This window comes from Xiphophorus maculatus, chromosome 7, assembly GCF_002775205.1.
Source record: "Xiphophorus maculatus strain JP 163 A chromosome 7, X_maculatus-5.0-male, whole genome shotgun sequence".
Taxonomy (NCBI): Eukaryota; Metazoa; Chordata; class Actinopteri; order Cyprinodontiformes; family Poeciliidae; genus Xiphophorus; species Xiphophorus maculatus.
The window spans coordinates 3,677,104-3,697,422 of NC_036449.1; the positions used below are offsets into that span (position 1 = coordinate 3,677,104).

Here is a 20,319-nt window from a genome sequence, read left to right on the forward strand (position 1 = left end):
AAATATGACTTAAATAAATCTGACTTCATAATTTAATGCCTTGAAATTGGGCTTCTGTCTCTTTAAAAAACTGCTGCTCTTTCTGAAAGACTGCCTTCAGCAAGTCTTCACAACTTGACTCCTCTATTAACCCTTTAAGAACGTTTTACCAGCGTTATACTGAGAAGTAGCTCCTATAATGAGCTCAGCAGATAGTGCAGTTCCATCAGGTGTTTGCTAATTGCTGCTGGCTAGTCTGAAGGAGCCAAATGGTGGAGTTGCGGGGGAAGGCTGCTTTGTGAGGCAGAAGCTCAGAAGCTTGGAAACTGCAGCTGCGCCTCGATGGCGGCGCTCGGTCCGCCCAGGTGTTTTGCACAGCTGAATGGTTGCCACATTAAATGATTCTCAAACATGCATGAAAGAATGAAGGCAACACCACAGGTATGTTTTTGATAACATTAAAACATATGCAAAGCTCAAAAAAGTTGATTTTGCATAATACTGCCCCTTTAAATACACCAGTGATGCTCAAAAGTCTTCCAATGTTGTGAAATTAGTGAAGTTTTATTTAAATCCCGATGACCTGATGTTAAAGTCCCATTGTCGGCCATAATAGTCAAAAGCAGCTGTTGGCAATCTATACGTCAAAATAAAGATGCTCACTGATCAATGTGTTTGTTGCTGTCCTTTGAATAGTCCCAGACTATTTCTTCCGCAGCAATATAATATTTCCATTCCTTGCTTTGTCGTTGCTGTGAGATTGTCATCCTTCTCACGGGTTCCTTAAACTCTTCACACGTCCTCACGTCCACGAAGCCGTGCATTCCAGCTGCAAACCGATCAGACACATTCAAGTTGCTCCGGCGGGAAAGAAAATGGAGACTGTTGGTTTAAATGTTCAGGTCCACCCACCTTCCATGTGCTTGGTGGTGAAGGAGGAGAGCAGCCAGCGGCCTGCGTAGGCAGAAACCAGGCTGGCGCTGGCGGAGGAGCCGCTGATCAGCCCCACTGACGACACTTTGTGGCCACTGTGCGTCAGGACCTGGCCGTTCATGTGAACCGAGAAGACCTCGGGTTCTGAGCTCATGCCCACCAGGTGAAGGCTCACAGGGGCGTGGGCACATATACTTACAGCTTGGAGCAGAAATATATATATTTTTGAATTAGAATTGAGGCAATAAAAGACATTTTTCACTCATTGAACAACAGATTGTGGCAGTTATTCTAAATTTCATAAATATGAAATTTTTATTTCATATTTAATCAACATTACACTACGGTATATCCGTCTTTGCATTACGTCGTGAAAAAAATCGAGCACCTCTGCGTTCACCCAGTGCTAATCAGAAACAACCAATCAGAGCTAGAAGGCAGATCTTAGTGCTGTCAATCACCCTTGCTCATCCCGCCCTCTACTTCACTCTACTACAGCTTTGTTCCTAATAGCCTGCTAGCTAATATAGCCACCAATAACTGCAGATAAACGGTTTTCCTGTAATGTGAGTTGTTTCTCCACCATTAGCACATATAGCAGCAAGTATATCAAGTGATTGACAGCACTAAGACCCTCCTTCTTGCTCTGATGGGTTGTTTTTGATCGGGAGCGGAGTGTTTCTTCAAACGATAGTAGTAGCACAGGGAGGTGATCGATTTTTTTCACAAATGATCTGTCTCATAATATACTGTCGGGACATGCTTAAGCTTTTTTTTTTTTTTAAGTTTGGTGCTTTAAAGTAAATAACGCTCAGCTACTGCCTTTTTAAGCTAACACTGTACACTTTAGCATACTTTGTCTACCAGCTAAGTCAGGCTGCCACAGAAGGGCATTAGTGTCTCAACTCAGGGATGATTAAAAACTCTATACAGGTGCTCTATACTAGAGCTGTACAGGTAAATACAGGGCCAGCATCGCCAATACCGACACTTTTTATTATTTCTGTTTGATATTTTGACATATGTTTCTGTGATTTTTCCTTTGAATTATTCTGTTAAAACATAGGATAGAATTTGGACAACATTTATAAGTGCCTATTAAAATTCTTTAAGAACATATTGACATGATAAAAAGAAACAATAGTAAAACAAAGTGCAAAAAATAATTAAAAAAAAATCTGTTTTGAGGTAGAACTGTACAAAAATCAAATACAATTTCAAGAGGGAATTTGAAACTAATGTATCAGTCTTAGTTGCTTCGTTAGTATCAATTCAATATTGATACCGACTTCAACATTTTGGATCAGTTCTAAAATATATAGCAAATATAAGTACACCCTCAACTCAAAAGCTGCGATAATGACCCAATACACTGACCAGGCAAGGATCCCCGAGTGTATCCGTTGATGGTGTATTTGACGTGGTCATCTGAAGAGTGTCCACTTGGAGTGTACAAACTTTCTTTCTCGTCAAAGACCCCAAAGAGAAACACAAACTCCTTGTGGAGGCTGGTCTGCTGTCCCGATTCGTCCAAGGTGCCTTTAATCAGAAGGAAGACCAAAGAGGCACGAAATCCAATCTTTAATTCTCATAAAAGCGAACAAAGTTATCAACACACAACACTGACCGGCCTTGCAGATGAGCAAAGCGCCGATGAGGCCAGAGTTGTAGTCCTGCACCACGTTTTGGTGGGAGATGTAGGTGTAGGTGAGACAGTCGGGATCATCGGGCAGTGGGGAAACCTCTGGCGTCACCTCCCAGGTGTAAACATGTTCACCATTGGGCTGCACGATGTCGTCCTCTTTTTCCTTCTGTGACGTGTTGTCAAAGTAGTTGGCTCCTGTGGAAAAAAATAAGAACCTTTTCTTTCACTTACATGCTAATTTCTACGTTGAAGCTAGCTTTAGAGCTGGCTTAGCTAGTTTAGAGTAAAGGTGAGGATTTCAATCCAGAGACGGCCATGTTTGGAGGACTAATTGGGGCCTGCCATGCAAAGCAATGGCAGGAACCTATTGCTATTCTCCCAATTCTTTATTTTTCATCCGTAACCGTTAATGCGGCTCATACCGCTGGGTGCACACCTACAAATGAGGTATCAAAACGTGCAGAAAATTCATGCCATTGGAGCTATTACTTTTGGTGGGATTTGGGCTTAACGTGGCGACATAATTCGCAAAAAACTACGGAAAAAACCCCATTATAAGTCAATGGGAACAATCCTGGAAATACCCTATTTTTGAGGATTTTCTGTGTCATCACGAATTCACGTAGAAATACCATTCAAATTTCATTTTGTAGATACGTCTGTGATCTCTTCGAAAGTGAAGACGGCTCGTCGATACCAGTTACGGTTTGTCCACAATTTGTCTCTAAGCGACCCAAAGTTTCTCATTTTTCCGAAAATTAGAGTGAGAGCCAGGGCCTTTAGATCTCGGCTAGAGTGAGAAATGAAGAGATTTTTTGAGCCCAAAATAATTGGGGCCTGCCATGAAAAGCAATGGCAGGAACCTATTACTATTGTCGGAGAAATCGTTTCTTTAATTGGGGCCTGCCATGCAAAGCAATGGCAGGAACCTATTACTATTGTCGGAGAAAGTGTTTCTTTCTTCTTCTTTATTTTTCTTCCGTAACCGTTAATGCGGCTCGTACCGCTGGGTGCACACCTACAAATGAGGTATCAAAACGTGCAGAAAATTCACGCCATTCCAGCTATTACTTTTGGTGGGATTTGGGCTTAACGTGGCGACATAATTCGCAAAAAACTACGAAAAAAACCCCATTATAAGTCAATGGGAAAAATCCTAGAAATACCCTATTTTTGAGGATTTTCTGTGTCGTCACAATTTCACCTAGAAATGCCATTCAAATTTCATTTTGTAGATACGTCTGTGATCTCTTCGAAAGTGAAGACGGCTCGTCGATACCAGTTACGGTTTGTCCACAATTTGCCTCTAAGCGACCCAAAGTTTCTCATTTTTCCTAAAGTTAGAGTGCGTCTCTGGCTGCTTAGAGTGAGAGATGAAGACAACTTTTTCAGCCCAAATCATTTTTGAAATCGCCATCACGCCCACAAATATCGCACGATTAGTATCAAAATCGGTCCTGACATTGATACGCCTGTCTGCTTCGGTAAAATGTTTTCGAAATTTATCTAGACCGTACGGTTTTCTGTCACGGTGCTTCAGAGCAAAGTCATGCGACAGGATTTTCTGAGGCTGTCTGAGGCTCTCTCCCATGTATTTGAATATAATTTCAGATCTGGGCACAACATTTCTTTCTCTCATCACTGTAAATGCTCTGACTGAGGTACAGATATGAATCTCGGGACTATCGCAGAAGACACATTGACCTCTCATACGCTCGAAACGCTTTTCGAATATGTATTACGGTTCCCGAACACGAAGGATTTGTTTCCAATGCTTTTTTTCAGTAAAACGTGTAGGCTCAAACACACAATGGTGTGTTTGAGCATGTATGACTCACAGCTCACACCTGCTGAGACCATTATTTACCATGGCAACGGAACTCAAGAGGCTATTGGCTGGTGGTCAGGACTACAAATTCGCATCGCTGTAGTTCTATCTATCCTCAGTTGAAACAGATCAGGACTGAGAACTGGCCTTTAGAACTACCTGCTGCTATGGGCTGTATATAACTGATTTAACTCAGTAACTGTTACACATGGGATTAGTTTGGAACTTTAAAATTAAGCATATTGAAAATTTCAAAATAAAAGCCCTGAATATTTTTACATGACGTAATTGCTCTTTTTGGCTTTATTTTACTTTTCCATCCAAAGCACTGTTACACATGGGATTAGTTCGGAACTTTAAAATTAAGCATATTGAAAATTTCAAAATAAAAGCCTTGAATATTTTACATGACGTAATTGCTCTTTTTGGCCGTATATGACTTTTTCATCCAAAGCAATGTTACACATGGGATTAGTTCGGAACTTTAAAATGGAGCATAATAATAATTTCAAAATAAAAGCCTTGAATATTTTTACATCAGCTAATTGCTGTTTTTGGCTTTATGTGACTTTTTCATCCAAAGCACTGTTACACGTGGTATTAGTTTGGCCCTCTGAAATGAAGCATACTGAAAATTTCAAAATAAAAGCCTTGCATATTTTTACATCATGTAATTGCTTTTTTTGGCCGTATATGACTTTTTCATACAAAGCACTGTTACACATGGGATTAGTTTGGAACTTTAAAATGGAGCATAATAATAATTTCAAAATAAAAGCCTTGAATATTTTTACATCATGTAATTGCTCTTTTTGGCTTTATTTGACTTTTTCATCAATTTCAAAATAAAAGCCTTGAATATTTTTACATGACGTAATGAAGCATACTGAAAATTTCAAAATAAAAGCCTTGCATATTTTTACATGACGTAATTGCTCTTTTTGGCTTTATTTGACTTTTTCATCCAAAGCACTCTTACACGTGGTATTAGTTCAGAACTTTAAAATAAAGCATACTGCAAATTTCAAAATAAAAGCCTTTAATATTTTTACATCAGCTACTTGTGTTTTGAGCATTATATAACTATTTTAACCCAAGGACTATTACACATGGGATTAGTTTGGCCCTTTGAAATGAAGTTTAACAAAACTTCCAAAAATAAAAGCCTTGAATATTTTTACATCATGTAATTGCTCTTTTTGGCTTTATTTGACTTTTTCATCAATTTCAAAATAAAAGCCTTGAATATTTTTACATGACGTAATTGCTCTTTTTGGCTTTATTTGACTTTTTCATCCAAAGCACTCTTACACGTGGTATTAGTTCGGAACTTTAAAATGAAGCATACTGAAAATTTCAAAATAAAAGCCTTGAATATTTTTACATCAGCTACTTGTGTTTTGAGCATTATATAACTATTTTCACCCAAGGACTATTACGCATGGGATTAGTTTGTCCCTTTGAAATGAAGTTTAACAAAACTTCCAAAATAAAAGCCTTGACAACATTTTAAATCGTACCGAATGGTGCACGTCCACCTCGCTTAACGTTCTTGCGGTTCTCCGCGTGCCACTGATTACGTCGCGGCGTTCTTTAGCGTCGATGCCGATTTGTAGCGACGACGCCGTGCCCAAACCCCACGGGCGCGCCTCGGCAGGCCCCGGCTAAATTTCTTCCGAAATTTTCTAGTTGGGGCCTGCCATGCAAAGCAATGGCAAGAACCTATTACTATTGTCGGAGAAAGTGTTTCTTTAATTGGGGCCTGCCATGCAAGGCAATGGCAGGAACCTATTACTCTACACCCAACAAGGGTCTCTTTAATCTTTATTTTTCTTCCGTAACCGTTAATGCGGCTCATACCGCTGCGTGCACACCTACAAATGAGGTATCAAAACGTGCCGAAAATTCACGCCATTGGAGCTATTACTTTTGGTGGGATTTGGGGTTAACATGGCGACATAATTCGCAAAAAACTACGAAAAAACCCCATTATATGTCAATGGGAAAAATCCTAAAAATACCCTATTTTTGAGGATTTTTTTTCCCTAAAATTAGAGTGTGCCTCAGACTGATTACCCCTCTGCTAGAGTGAGAAATGAAGAGAATTTTTGACCCCAAAATAATTTTGAAATCACGCCACCACGCCCACAAATATCGCACGATTGGTATCAAAATCGGTCCTGACATTGATATGCATGCCTGCTCCGGTAAAATGTTTTCGAAATTTATCTAGACCGTACGGTTTTCTGTCACGGTGCTTCAGAGCAAAGTCATGCGACAGGATTTTCTGAGGCTGTCTCCCATGTATTTGACTAAAATTTCAGATCTGGGCTTACAGTACGCCATGGTTGTTGCTTTTCTTCCTGCTTACACATATCAGGACGCAGAATAGTGACGTTTGTCGAGTATCAATGACATTCAGGTTGGATGAATCCCACCAGGACGTTAGATCACCTTTGAATCGGATACGCATCCGATCGGTCTGTGTCTTTCTAAGCAGTCATTCCTCCTGTTGCTTCTTATCATTAATGGGTGTTTATGTGTTCAGTTTTAAATTTTTCTTATAGAGAGACTGGTCCCTCTATTGTGAATTTCTTTCAATAATCAATTGACATTACAACGACTTAATAGCCTTATAATTATAATGGATGAATAAATGTTTGTTTTTAGTTTCACCAAGGGATTGTGCCTCTTCCTGAAAACCAACAAAGGCAGCAGAAAGTTTTCTGTGCATGGAGATTCAAATTAAAGTGGGCTTCATGCATAACACTCAGGGTGGCCATGGTGACAGGACGTCAGGCTCTTCGGGAGTTGAACCCCTCTGAGATCAAAAATCACAGGAAGGCTGAAGCGAACCGCTTTGGCTGTTTTTGTTTGAGCCACGATGTGACTGTTTGGAAGTTTACGCTTTCTTTAAAACTCTTTGACACTTGATGATAGACTTGATGTACTTTGATATTTAAATATTGATGTGAAAGCAGGTGAATGCTCGTGTTCTTGTTGGAGCTCTTTAACAAATTCTATTAAATCTAGCCATGAATGCTTATATGATTGCTTTTTCTCTAATAGATTGATCACAATAGCCTGTCATCAGCAATAGTTGATTCTGACTATCTGTAGTTTTATTGTCTTATTTGCCCAGTTTTCTCTGTCTTACTTTTCAGATACAAGATTGTTTTATTTCGGAGCTTACTCATTTTCTTTTCTTTCCTTTGCCATCCTCTTACGGTGTCTCTCAGTTTCAACCTCCACACTTGACTTATTCTTGTTTTTCTAACAGACTCTTAATCGGCAATTACTACAGCAACAAAAAAGGTTATGCACAGGAGTTGACAGAATTGTGTTGTCATGGGATGTGCTAAAGGCAAAATGCAGCATCCACTGAGTTTAATGATCCTGAGTGCCTCTGTTTAAAATCTGTCTCTAAATCACGCATGTACATGACACAGTTGGTTAAAGAGCTGCGAGTGTGATTTTGCCTACATGGATGCACACAAGCAGGCCGTCGATGATGGATGACCTCAAGTTTTGGATAAACCATATTTGCATCAGTCTGCTTTCCTAAAACGGCAACGTTTCGTAGTCAAATTACTGAGTTTATTTATACAGAGCTGGTTTACAACAAGACATATCAAAACAAACATTTCTATTTCATATAGAAACAATTTTTTCAAATCAATCTAGCTGTAAAGACAGGTTACATACATTCCAATTCAATCCCAGTTGTATTACAATTAAGTTAGTTTGTAATGCCAGCTGGCTCAAATTTAATTGGTCAAGCAACGATTAAGTATGTCATAAGAAAAAAAAAAAGATGGTATCACACTGTCAATTGTACATCATTCATTCTAAGGCACGTGCAAAGTATGTAACAGGATGTATTGCAAATGAGAAATAGCCTACATATAGATTTGACGGAAGTTGATGTTTCAGAAAACTTTTAACTTCACATTTGAATCTACCTTTAATGGGGCGTCAGATAAACCAACATGAGTAAAAGATAGGAAAAAGCAGGCAGCTCTTGGCTCATATGGCTCACAAAAAACATTGTACGTTAACATTATTGCTCTCTTAGTGAATGATGCAAATTTTATTAATTTACTTATTCATGTATTTATCTACTTATTATGTAGAAGACAGGAAGCAGAGTCACGATAAAACTTAAAGCAACAACTGTGAAACACTATGGGAAAAAAACTGTCAAACAGAAGAAGTTTTTGCCTGAATAGTCTGCATCTGTGTGTTTTTTTTAGAAAACGTTTCAGCATAGGTAATACAACTTGGTATAAGTTGGTATGGGTATAGAACTTGCTGCTGGTCCTCTCTGAAGTCTCAGCCCTCTTTGTTTGCTGGGATCAGAAGCTTTTTTCTGCTGTAGCTTCCTAATTCCTCAAAAAGCATGTGGTGATACATATATATGTTTTGCCTTCTTTGATTTTTGTTTCCATTCAATTTAAATAAAATGTCTCAAGATAATTGGGGCCTGCCCATAGCAATGCATAAGGAGAGCAGTGACTGACTTGCGAAGGGACAAGGGAGCACTGGGACCACCAGGGGGCGATGAGGGAGGACTGGGAGACACGACATAAAAATGAATGACAGGAGTTTGAACCTCCCGTAGTTCTAAGAGAGCAGTTGTTTGGATCCTGGCAGAGCTTTTTACCGTGTGCGGTTCTGGTGGGTCGTCGGTTTATGAGCTTCTTTGATGTTTGCCGAACTGGTCCATACATTTATGCAAAACTGTAAGCTTGAATACAATAACTTAAACTTACTACCTGTCTCTTGGTGTTTTATTCACACTCGGCTCCTCACCCGAACCTTTCTGACTGCCTATTACCATATTTGTAGTCAGGTGCCTAGCCTTAGTTAGCAATACATGTGACTTTATCCACAACAACATAGAAGCACAATTTATGCTGTTATGGGAAGATTCTTACTTGGCCTCACTAGAAGCTCAACAATTCAGAGTTTCTGATAAATCCTTTATTGTCACTAGCTAAATATCATATTCACTGTTCCAGGTAGGGGAAGCCATGCCTTGCTGCATTTTACCATGAAGTTAAGTTTTATATCCCGACCATCAAAGACAAAAAATAGATATTAAAACAATTGAAATCTGTATTGCTTTGAATGTACAGTTGGGAACCGAAGCCCCTTAGCTTTTTCTTTTTCTTGAACATGTTTATCTGTATTTGTTTTTTCTTGAGGCAGAACAAATGTTTCTCTCTGTCGTTATACAGTGTTAGTAAAGTTTTTTTTTTAAAAAACATCCCCCCTTCCCCCCACACCCAACAGACTTCTTGTGGCTATGATGTTGAACTGTGATGTCACACATCCTGTTTGTGACATCACTGGTGACTGTCTTTGTATTCCCAGATTCCACAGAGAAATTCATTTGCAGTTTAAGGTTCGAACGAGAAAGAAACAATGGCGGAGAAAGATTTCACGTTACAAAAGTTAGAGATTCTCCAGAAGAACCAGATGAAGCTGAACAGTGAAAATGAGCAGCTTCAGAAAACAGTGGAGAGTCTGAAGAGGAAACTAGAGAGACTGAACAGGACCGACGACTCAACAAATTGGCATGTAGAGAATTGCAAACTCATAAGTTCGAATGGGTATTATAAAAAACAAATGATTAAAGTTAATTTGGAATTGGAGGAAGCGAGAACAACAATTGAAAGAATGCAAAATGATTATTGCAACATGCAACAATTAACAATTAAACTAGAACGGAAGCGGGCCATGGCAAAAAATGACGCGGAAAAATCTTTAAAAGAAAAGTCAGAAAAACTGCTGTGCCTTACTAGGGAGAACGAGGAATTAAATAAGGAGATCGTGGCTTTAAAAATCAAGATAGACAGAATGGAATCCAGGGTGGAAAAAACCAAGATTGAGCCACAAATTGATCAAACACAGGAGGAAGAAACACCAAAACCGAATATATTCCGGAGAGTTGGGCGTATTTTTGTTGACATGTATAATTCGGGAACGCTGAGGTACTGGGTGCCACCCTGGATTTTTTAATAACTGAAAAAAATTTCAGGTAACTGGACGTAAGTATTGGGGGGTCACTGTGTTGTGAAAACTGGTATGAGGAGGTGGGATCATTCCAGACTAATGCAGACAACAGATCATGAAGGCCTGAGCAAGTGAATCTTGCATTTTGATTTTTTGATGATTATGGGACAAGATATTTTGAATTTACTTATGATGATCATACACCATATATAAAACTGTAATTGAAGTAATAATCAAACAATGTGTTAGATACAGAGGCAAGGGAAAAAGGCAAGTCCGAACATGTCTGGACTTGCCCCAGAGCTGTGTCCCAATTAAGGATCTGAAACTAAGATGGTCACGAGGAAAGTAAGGGAGGGAAGCAGGGTATATGTGGGAATGGCTGGGACTTTCCGATGAGGTAGTTGCATGCTCAAGAGGTCACGTACGCCTTATAGAGGCATGGGTTGAAAGGGTATATAAGGCCAAGGGGACCAAGAAGAGAGGTCTGGCACCCTGGAGCCATGGGGAAGTTGAGACTTCGCACCGCCAGAAGGGACAAGACCCCTTGACCCTCAGCCCTGGTTCCTGATTTGGCTGCCTTACTCTGCCTCAACCCTAGGATCTCAAAGTTGCAGCAACAGACTTGGAGAAAAGACAAAGGTGACTGAGTGATGAAGATCTGAAGTGTTCGAAGGACAACAGCCAGGTCTGCTTTGCTTCTATTTCAAAGAGGATTTTGAGTAGTCTGTAACAAGCGCACGTTGTACTTAGAGGGGGCGCTACCGTTAATAGGAGTGGTTATTGAGGTTGTGCAGGTGTGAGGGCTACTCAGCTGATTGCTTCTTAACTGGAAAAGGCCATAACTCTTGGACTGTAGGTAGTTAAAGGCTAGTTGAGTCTCCTTCGACACCAGCTTAGATAGATCATCTCTACTAGACTTGCTTCAGGGTAATACTCCAAGGCTTAGAGATTTTTTGGACCCGTTGGACGGAGAGCTGGTCAGTAGTCACTCCTTGGATGTTGTGAGGTTGAGGGCGGGACTGACTATTGCGTAACGACAGCTGGTACCATAACGCTGTGGGGTTAGCGACAGCAGAGAGGAGAACTTGGGGGGTAGCTGGTACCAGGATGTTTGAGGATAGCGCCAGCAGAGAGGGGAGCTTGGGGGGTTGCTGGTACCAGGATGTTTGGGGATAGCGCCAGCAGAGAGGGGAGCTTGGGGGGTTGCTGGTACCAGGATGTTTGGGGATAGCGCCAGCAGAGAGGGGAGCTTGGGGGGTTGCTGGTACCAGGATGTTTGGGGATAGCGACAGCAGAGAGGGGAGCTTGGGGGGTTGCTGGTACCAGGATGTTTGGGGATAGCGACAGCAGAGAGGGGAGCTTGGGGGGTTGCTGGTACCAGGATGTTTGGGGATAGCGACAGCAGAGAGGGGAGCTTGGGGGGTTGCTGGTACCAGGATGTTTGGGGATAGCGACAGCAGAGAGGGGAACTATCATTGTTTCCTCAAGAAATGCTTTACAAATGTCACAGTTAAGACTTTTAAGACATGCATATTAAATGTGCAGCTATTCACATGAAGTATTTAAAATAAGTTATGCTTTATATTTTCTTTGCAGAAAAGACAATAGAACAATAGTTAATTGAGAACTTTCTAAGCTCTTCTGGATGCAGATCAGAGCATGTTTACTTAGGGAATATTAGAGCAGTTTACCATATATTTATTTCTCTGTTTTCTTAATTAACTAAGTGGGAGGAGACATTAGAGAAGGAAAAGTGGAAAAGACAGAATTATTAAAGTAGAAGTTTAAAGTATACCGTTGTCTTTCTCATTCACCCAGATTCCTTAGATCAGGGGTCACCAACCTTTTAGAGACTGGGAGCTACTTCACGGGTCCAGAGTAACACGAAGGGCTACTTGTCTGATACAGACATAAATTGTCTTGGCTATATATATATATATATATATATATATATATATATATATATATATATATATATATATATATATATATATATATATATATGATTACATGCTGCCTGATCATGTTAATGTTAGGGACTACTGACAGTAGTTATCAGTAATAATTTACCATGGCAGCTATGGTTAATTGCTATTATGTGATCAGAAGTTCTTAGTTCAGAGTTTTGAGTTTGATTCCCTTTTGGAGCTTTTCTGTGTGATTCTAAATTGCCCACAAGTGACTGAGAGTTTGGATTGTTGTAGCAGCAGCTGTACAGCTGGACGCACTGAGAGATTTTCCTTTAAATTAAAAAAAGAAAAGTTATTGTATTTCTATTATCCAACCCTGTTTACTAATAACAAAATTATGGAGAAGAAAAAGTTCTTTTGTGCCAAAACATCTTGTATGTAGCGCGCATCAGTGTGAGTCTGTGGGGGTCAAAGGGCACCCAAAGCCTAAATCTTATTGGTCAGTTTGCTTTTTCTGTGAGCTAAAAATGATGAGTGGAGTTTGAACCTCCCGTAGTTATAAGATTTCGCCAATCCTCCTCTTTCCGTGGATCTCACTGCTTCGCTTCAATGTCTTTATTATTTAGCATCGTTTGTGTAAAAAAAAAGAAAAAAGAAATAAAAGGGTGCGCTGCTTTAGTGGTTTAGTTTTGTGCCGATGTTTGCGCGTTGGAGAGGTGGTTGTGCTCCTGCAGGTCGGGTGCAGTGATAGTTTTGTACCTTCCAATCTGTCAGACATTTTTTTTCGACATCTGCTTGTGTCAGCCCGCAGGTGACCCGTCAGCTGTTCAGTTCACAAAATCACAAAAAAGCTAATAAACCGACAACCCGCCAGAACCGTGCACTGTAAAAAGCTCAGGCAGAACCTGAGGTTCAAATGATGAGTGGTTCAAACTCCAGTCATCATTTTTAACTCACAGAAAAAGAAAACTGACCTATAAGATTTAGGCTTCGGCGTTCCCCACCTCACCAACTTAAAACTCTGAACTAAGAACGTCTGACCACAATATAGCAATTAACCATAGCTGTCCTTACTGATAACTATTGTGCATAGTCCCTAACATTAATATGATCAGGCAGCATGTAATCATATTTACTTAAATGAATTTTTGTTGTAAAGAAAATTTATGTCTGTATCAAACAAGTAGCCCTTCGTGTTACTCTGAACCTGTGAAGTAGCTCCTGGTCTCAAAAAGGTTGGTGACCCCTGGTCTAAAAATAGCCAGACTTACCATGATTTTATGTAAAAAGAAATCAACTGTTAAGTACTATTTTTAAAAAAAAAATGGTTTCCACTGGTATTTTAACCATTTTCTTTCTTTCCAACAAGAATCCAAACAAGTGTTTGTAGTTGGAAGTTCTCTTTTCCATGACATCATCTTCATTCCAAATTTCTAAAATCTTCAACATTTCAAGGTTAGAAAATTTGTATCCCTAACCTTCTTGAAAACAAGAAGGTTAAAACAAGAATGTCTTGCATGGCAGGCACCTATTGTTCCACACCTAATAAAACTTCTCTTTATTGGGGCCTAATATTAGCCTGCATTATCTTGTTATTTCAGGTTAAGGCACTGGCTTGCGCAGATAGTGCCTATCTATTAGCTTTAGCCTTTAACCTAATGCTAATAGATAGGACTACAAAAACGCCATATCTCTAGTTCTAACTAACACTGAATTAAAACAGAGGGCTGAGCTGCCATTTAGAACTACTGGCTGTTTTGCCAGTAAATAACTCATTTAACCCAAACAACAATTCTATATGAAGCTTACTGAAAATTTCAAGATAAAAGCCTCAATATCCCTCTGAGGATAGTCACAGATTGACTTCCATGCATTTCTGAAAAATTTCTGAGCTCAGCACACACCATCTTTCTCTCATCGCTGTTATTACTGTGAGTGAGGTAGAGAATATGAATCGCGGTACTATTGGAGACGACAAATAGCCCTCTCAGATGCTTCAAACGGTTTTCAAGTACGTATCACGGTTCCCGAACGGGAAGGAGTTGTTAGGACTGCTTTTTTCAGTCAAACTGGCTGGCTCAAAGAAATGGAATTCTGTCAGCCCTGAGTGTCTGACAGACAGGCTTCATTACCATAGCAACAGAACAAAGAACAGGACAGAGCAGTGCAGCTGATTAGGACTACAAAAACGCATCACTGTAGTTCTAACTATGGCAGAACATGCAGGTTAGAACTACGACATGGCAGAACTGTCAGTTACTACAGAGGAGGAATGAGTCTGCCTTTAGAACTACTTGTGTTTTGGGCATTTTATAGCTGATTTTACCCAACCATTGTTACACATGGGATTAGTGTGGCCATTTTAAATTAATCTTAATAAAAATGTCAAAATAAAAGCCTTGACAGTTTTTACATCAGGTAATTGCTCTTTCGGGCATTATATAACTGATTTCACCCAATCGCTGTTACTCATGGGATTAGTTTGGACATTTAAAATGAAGCTTACTGAACATTTCAAAATAAAAGCCTGAATATTCCTCTCAGATCTTTCAGAAAAACAAACTACTTCAAACTACTGGAATTCTGTCTCTTCCTGTCTGCTTCATCACGCGACAGCTGAGCTGCTCTTTAGAACTACAATGACTCAAGGTTAGGACTACAACATGGCGGAACTGTCAGTTACTACAGAGGAGGACTGAGCTGGCCTTTAGAACTACTTGTGTTTTGGGCATTTTATAATTGATTTTACCCAACCATTGTTACACATGGGATTAGTGTGGCCATTTAAAATGAAGCTTATTAAACATTTCAAAATAAAAGCATTGACAATTTTTACATCAGGTAATTGCTCTTTTGGGCATTATAGAAACGATTTAACCCAATCACTGTTACTCATGGGATTAGTTTGGACATTTAAAATGAAGTATACTTAAAATTTCAAAATAAAAGCCTTAATACTCCCCTCTGGTTAGTGCACGGCCGTAGGCGGTGCAATAATTTTAGCCTGTATTATCTTTCTCTCTTAGGTTAGTGCGCTGCCTTTCATAGCAAGGCAGTACATTAACATTAGCACAAACATTAGCACTTCACTGCCCTCCACTAGTGCACCGCCATAGGTGATGCAATAATATTACCTTGCATTATCTTTTTCTCTCAGGTCAGGTCACTGTCTTGCGCAGTAGCTAATCTTAGCATTGATGCTAATTTTTAGCATCCGAACACTGGGTCCAAACCGACAGGCACACTTTGGCAGGCCCCGGTTAAATTTCTTCAGGAATTTTCTAGTTTCAAATCATTAAACTTCAGCTCAACCTGAACAGTTAGAAACTTTCCACGGCTGGGTTTGGATAAAACAAGCTAACGTCAAACTTCTGAATTACCTCTTATCTCAAAATACACTGTTCTGCTGAAGTAGCTACAGAATAGTGTTTTGTTGACATAAATCCTGCCCGACATTTTGTAGATTAAGACCATGAACTGGATTTAAATACCATGTTAATATCTGCCAGTGAAACTACTATTTATTTTATTTTTTTTACTAAGAAATACTAAGAAATGATTTGCTTGAAAGAAGCTTCTATGTCTTACGTAGAAGTTAGTTTAGTTTTATTCCAAGTGTACAAAGACATTTGCACCAGAAACAAACCAAAAATACTTGGTCAGATTTTGTGTTTTTTGCCATATTTTTTTTAACATGACAAAAACCTGGAATGTTAGAATTTTGAGGACCATGGTATAAATATTTGCTCCTGTACCACATTGACCAAGTGTAGATCAGAGAAAATCTACAGTAAATTCAAACTTGTCAACCCAGCAGAGCCTGTTTTCTAAAATCCTTGCAGCTGTGTGTCATATCCTGCTCGGAAAAAAGAACGGTTATGAGCAGGATGTTTATGTCAATGATGAGAGGATGAAAAGTCTTTATCCTTAACCTAAATGGTTAGCAGTTAGATGAATAACATCCCTGTGGTGTGCAAACGCGTCAGTAGATTATTGACCAACTCTTAAATTCCTTAAAACGAATGAAGAGGAAATAAACTCCTTCCTGTAAACATTTCTTTAATTAATATTTCCTCTTTGGATTCAGCTTAATCACAGAGGAATTAATTTGAAATTAAGTAGCATCTGTATTTTTTAATCTTCTAAAATACACTATTTGTCTCAGCTGTTTTCCATGCATAAGAACACACACTGCAAAAACACAAAATCTCATTCCTATTGTAAACATCTTAGTAGACTTGAAATAAAACAAAAATAACTTACAAGTCATTTTTACTTAAGTCAATAATTCCTTAATACTGATGAAAAATATTAGTTCTATTCGCACATGATGTCGCTTAATAACCTACAAATTATGAAATAATTGTGTGAAGTGAAATAATAATCAAGTGAAATTAATAACATGTCATGTTATTTCACTTTTATTGTCCAAGCAAAGCAACATATTTTTACTGTGTAAGTAAAATAATCTGCCTCTTAAACAAGTCCTTTTCCAATCAATATTGAGGAATTATTGACTTATAACAATCTCCTATATCTTGCTGAAAAGTTTCTTGTAAGTTAGTTTTGTCTTATTTCCAGTGGACTAAGATATTTGCACTATAACCACAAACACTTGGTAATATTTTGTGTTTCTGCATTGCAGACAGTGATTTCCAAAGGCTTCAGGTCGTCTTCCTGTTGGACTTCAGAACCGTCTGCCTTGATAACCTGCCTGTCCTGGTTAATATGTTAGAAGAAGACAAACAGTTTTGTTTGCTGTATTGGCCAACGCTGCGTGAGTGATGAAGGGTCTAACATCAGGGCCGCCAGGAGCGACCCCAATCCGGTGTGTGGCGTTCAGGGTTGACCCCGCCAGTTGGGAGACTACCTCTGTGTGTCTTGGTTAATGTCCAACTCACCCTCCGACTGCTTCCCGTAAGCCACTCCGTGTGGGTGGATGCTGTACGCGCCGTAAGCCATGTTTCTGAACGTGACGACAATCGTCTCCCCCTCCTCGGCCCTCAGCGTGGGTCCCAGCAGACCTGCAGAGAGAGGCACAGGATCGAGTTTCTTTATTTGGATTTGTGTGCGAGCAGTTCTGGGATTTTGCGCAATGTGAAAACACATTGGGGGCAAGTTTGGTACCCCTCTCGCGTTTTCTGGGTAATTATTAAATATTTGACTGTGGTGGAACAGCGTAAAAGTGAGTTCTGTATTTTATTTTTTCATTATCATAGACCAGGACTCTGCAAGCTTTACAATCCAGAGAGCTTTTTTTTTTGTCCTCAGTTCATCAACAAAAAACAGATTAGATTAGATTAGATTAGATTAGATTAGATTAGATTAGATAGCATTTATTGTCATTGAACAGAATTCAACGAAATTTCCATTGCAGCTCCCGTGCAAAAGGTCAAATATATACAGTATAAATAAGCAAACACACAATAATAATAATAACAATATATACAACTAAATTAACTAAAGGCACTCAACCACACCAAAGAAGTAGCAGCAGGTCCAATTATGGCAAAGTACAGATGATGTGACAGTGCAAAGTGCAGAACAATATGGCTGTGTGGGGGTGGGGGATATGTATGTGTGACTGCGAGGTTATGATATGTGTGGGAGGGGGGGGCGGCAGGGAGTAATGGCTCTGACGGCTGTGGGGAAGAAACTGTTTCTCAGTCTATTTGTTGTAGTCCGTATATTCCTGTACCGCTTGCCTGATGGCAGCGGCACAAACAGTCTGTGGCCCGGGTGGCTGGAATCCATCGCTATACATTTTCTATAATAACAAAATATTTTTTAAAAGGTAAGCCTGCAGAATGTCATTTTATTAAAAAGAAAAAAATGTATACACATTTTTGAAAATGTCACCATGTTGTGACAGTTTAATCTGCAAAATAATCTGTGAAAAGATCGATCTTCTTCACCTCCTCCCTGAGCTACTATTGCTGTCTGAGGTAATACACCGTTCCGAGTCCAAATCAACCAATCAGAGCCAGGAGGCGGGCCTTAATGCTGTCAGTCAACTCATGAATGTGCTGCTAAATGTGCTGATGGTGGAGAAACAACTCACCGTTACAGGAAAACTGTTTATCCGCCATCATCAGTAGCTATGCCAGCTAGGTCTAACATTTGTGAGCGGCACGCACACGGCCATGATTGTCTGCACTAAGACCCGCCTCCTGACTCTGATTAGTTGTTGCTAGTTAGAACTGGGTGAAGGCAGAGAAGCTGTCCTTTTTTCTTTTTCTTTTTTACAGATTATCTGCACCATGTCATACTGTCACATCATAGTGACACTTTCAACAAATATTTTATATGTATACAGTATATACATATATATAATATAAAAGTTACACACTGCAATTTTACACACTGCAATTAATAATTGAAAAAATTATCTTTATGCTTGTTTTTGAAAATGTTCCCTGTCTGACCTAAAAAAGATTGGATGATCTAAAACATTTAAGTTTGACCAAAAAAAAAAAATATATATATATCTATTTTTAAATAGATATTTATTCCCAGCCTTGTATCAGACGCTCATAGGAGTAACAGGAAGATTTGAGGCCCTCCCTCTGAGGAAAATTGTTTAAAAAAATGTATATATATATTTCTGCTGTGGGAATTGACTTTTGAGGCAGAGTTTCTACATGATCAAAGCCAGGCCATTCGCATGTTTACCTCCAACCGCACTCACCTAACCAGGGCGGATGAGTCTTTGCCTGGCTGAAGTTTTCGTCATACTCCCGAAAAACCACTTTCTTGTAGGTGGGATCCTGCCTGAGTAATGGTGGGAAAATACAAAACATCAATCAGCAAGCCAGCAGGAAGGGAATCTCCACGTCTAGTCATGGTGAAAAACAAACAACTCCTCCGCCTCAAAGGTAAAGGAAATGAGTTATTATTTAGATGTGTGTGGTCAACACAGCCTGTGATGACTGTCATGTGACACCATATGCAAAATTACTGTTCTCACAATTAAAGCATGTGTGTGATTTGATGAAACAGTCAGCGGCCTGCAGAATCACTTTTAGCTGACATGTTACAGATTGTATGTGGATTTTGGTCAAACATCTCCACTTTTTCTGAAGCAATGTTGTTCAGGAAGTCATACCACTTGGGCAAATTCAACTTTGCAGATGTAGGTTGTGTTTCTGTGCGTTCCTTTTTTTTTATTTAGATAACAACTTTCCTCTCACAATCATTTGAAATATTCAATACTTGTCTAATATACTATCCTGAACATCAACATCACCCATGTTACGTTTGACATGTATATTCTATGACATTGGTGTTATAGTTTGACAGTAAAAATCCAGCAAGTAAGTATTATTGGGTCTACAACACTTATGTACCTAGCACTTATTTAGCACAATAAGTGCATTTAGCCCTTATGTACCAAATTATTACATGGTAATAAATTTGGTCATTACCAAATTACCACAATTTAATTAGAGGTCAGTTCCTCGTGTATCACTACACATTGTGCTAACAGGAAATTACACTTATATTGGTGATTTCATGGCAATACCATCTTATTACACAGCTGAAGTTTGAAGTACTTCCTGAAACTAACTTTTTGCATACATCATTATATTGTACATCTGATTTTCAATATGTATACTTTATTATCTTCCTCTCCCATTTGTGCTTTAATGCCTTGAAATTACCAAATGATTTGCAAAACTGCAGAAATGTAAAACACACTACTTTATTTTTCTCTTTGCTCCGGGATCTGTTTGATACAAAATAACTTTATGTTTTTTATCAAAACTTAGATGGTAACTGATAGGTTTGTGTAATACAATGGTGTATTAGGGCCAAAATAGGGAAAAAAAATAGGAGTAAAATTTAGCCAAAAAATTCTGAAATTTTGGGAGCAGTCTCAAAAATCCTCAGGAAAAGAACAACATTTTTAATTGTGAAATATTGACAATTTTTTATATAAAAAAAAACTCAGAAATTTTGATGGGAAACATTTTGGACATTTCTGTCTTCCAAAAGAAAAAAAA

The 20,319-nt window shown here is 39.1% G+C and overlaps 1 protein-coding gene across 1 annotated transcript in view; it reads right to left on the minus strand.

Moving 5' to 3' along the window:
* f5 (coagulation factor V) overlaps window positions 1-20,319 on the minus strand; it is a 33,340-nt gene that overhangs the window by 12,193 nt on the left and 828 nt on the right. The window contains exons 2-7 of the mRNA XM_014470521.2: window positions 19,005-19,087; window positions 17,218-17,340; window positions 2,540-2,752; window positions 2,290-2,451; window positions 892-1,113; window positions 643-808 (exon numbers count right to left, since the gene is read on the minus strand). Coding sequence (XP_014326007.1) covers window positions 643-808; window positions 892-1,113; window positions 2,290-2,451; window positions 2,540-2,752; window positions 17,218-17,340; window positions 19,005-19,087 — 969 coding nt within the window. The remainder of the gene's footprint in view (window positions 1-642; window positions 809-891; window positions 1,114-2,289; window positions 2,452-2,539; window positions 2,753-17,217; window positions 17,341-19,004; window positions 19,088-20,319) is intronic.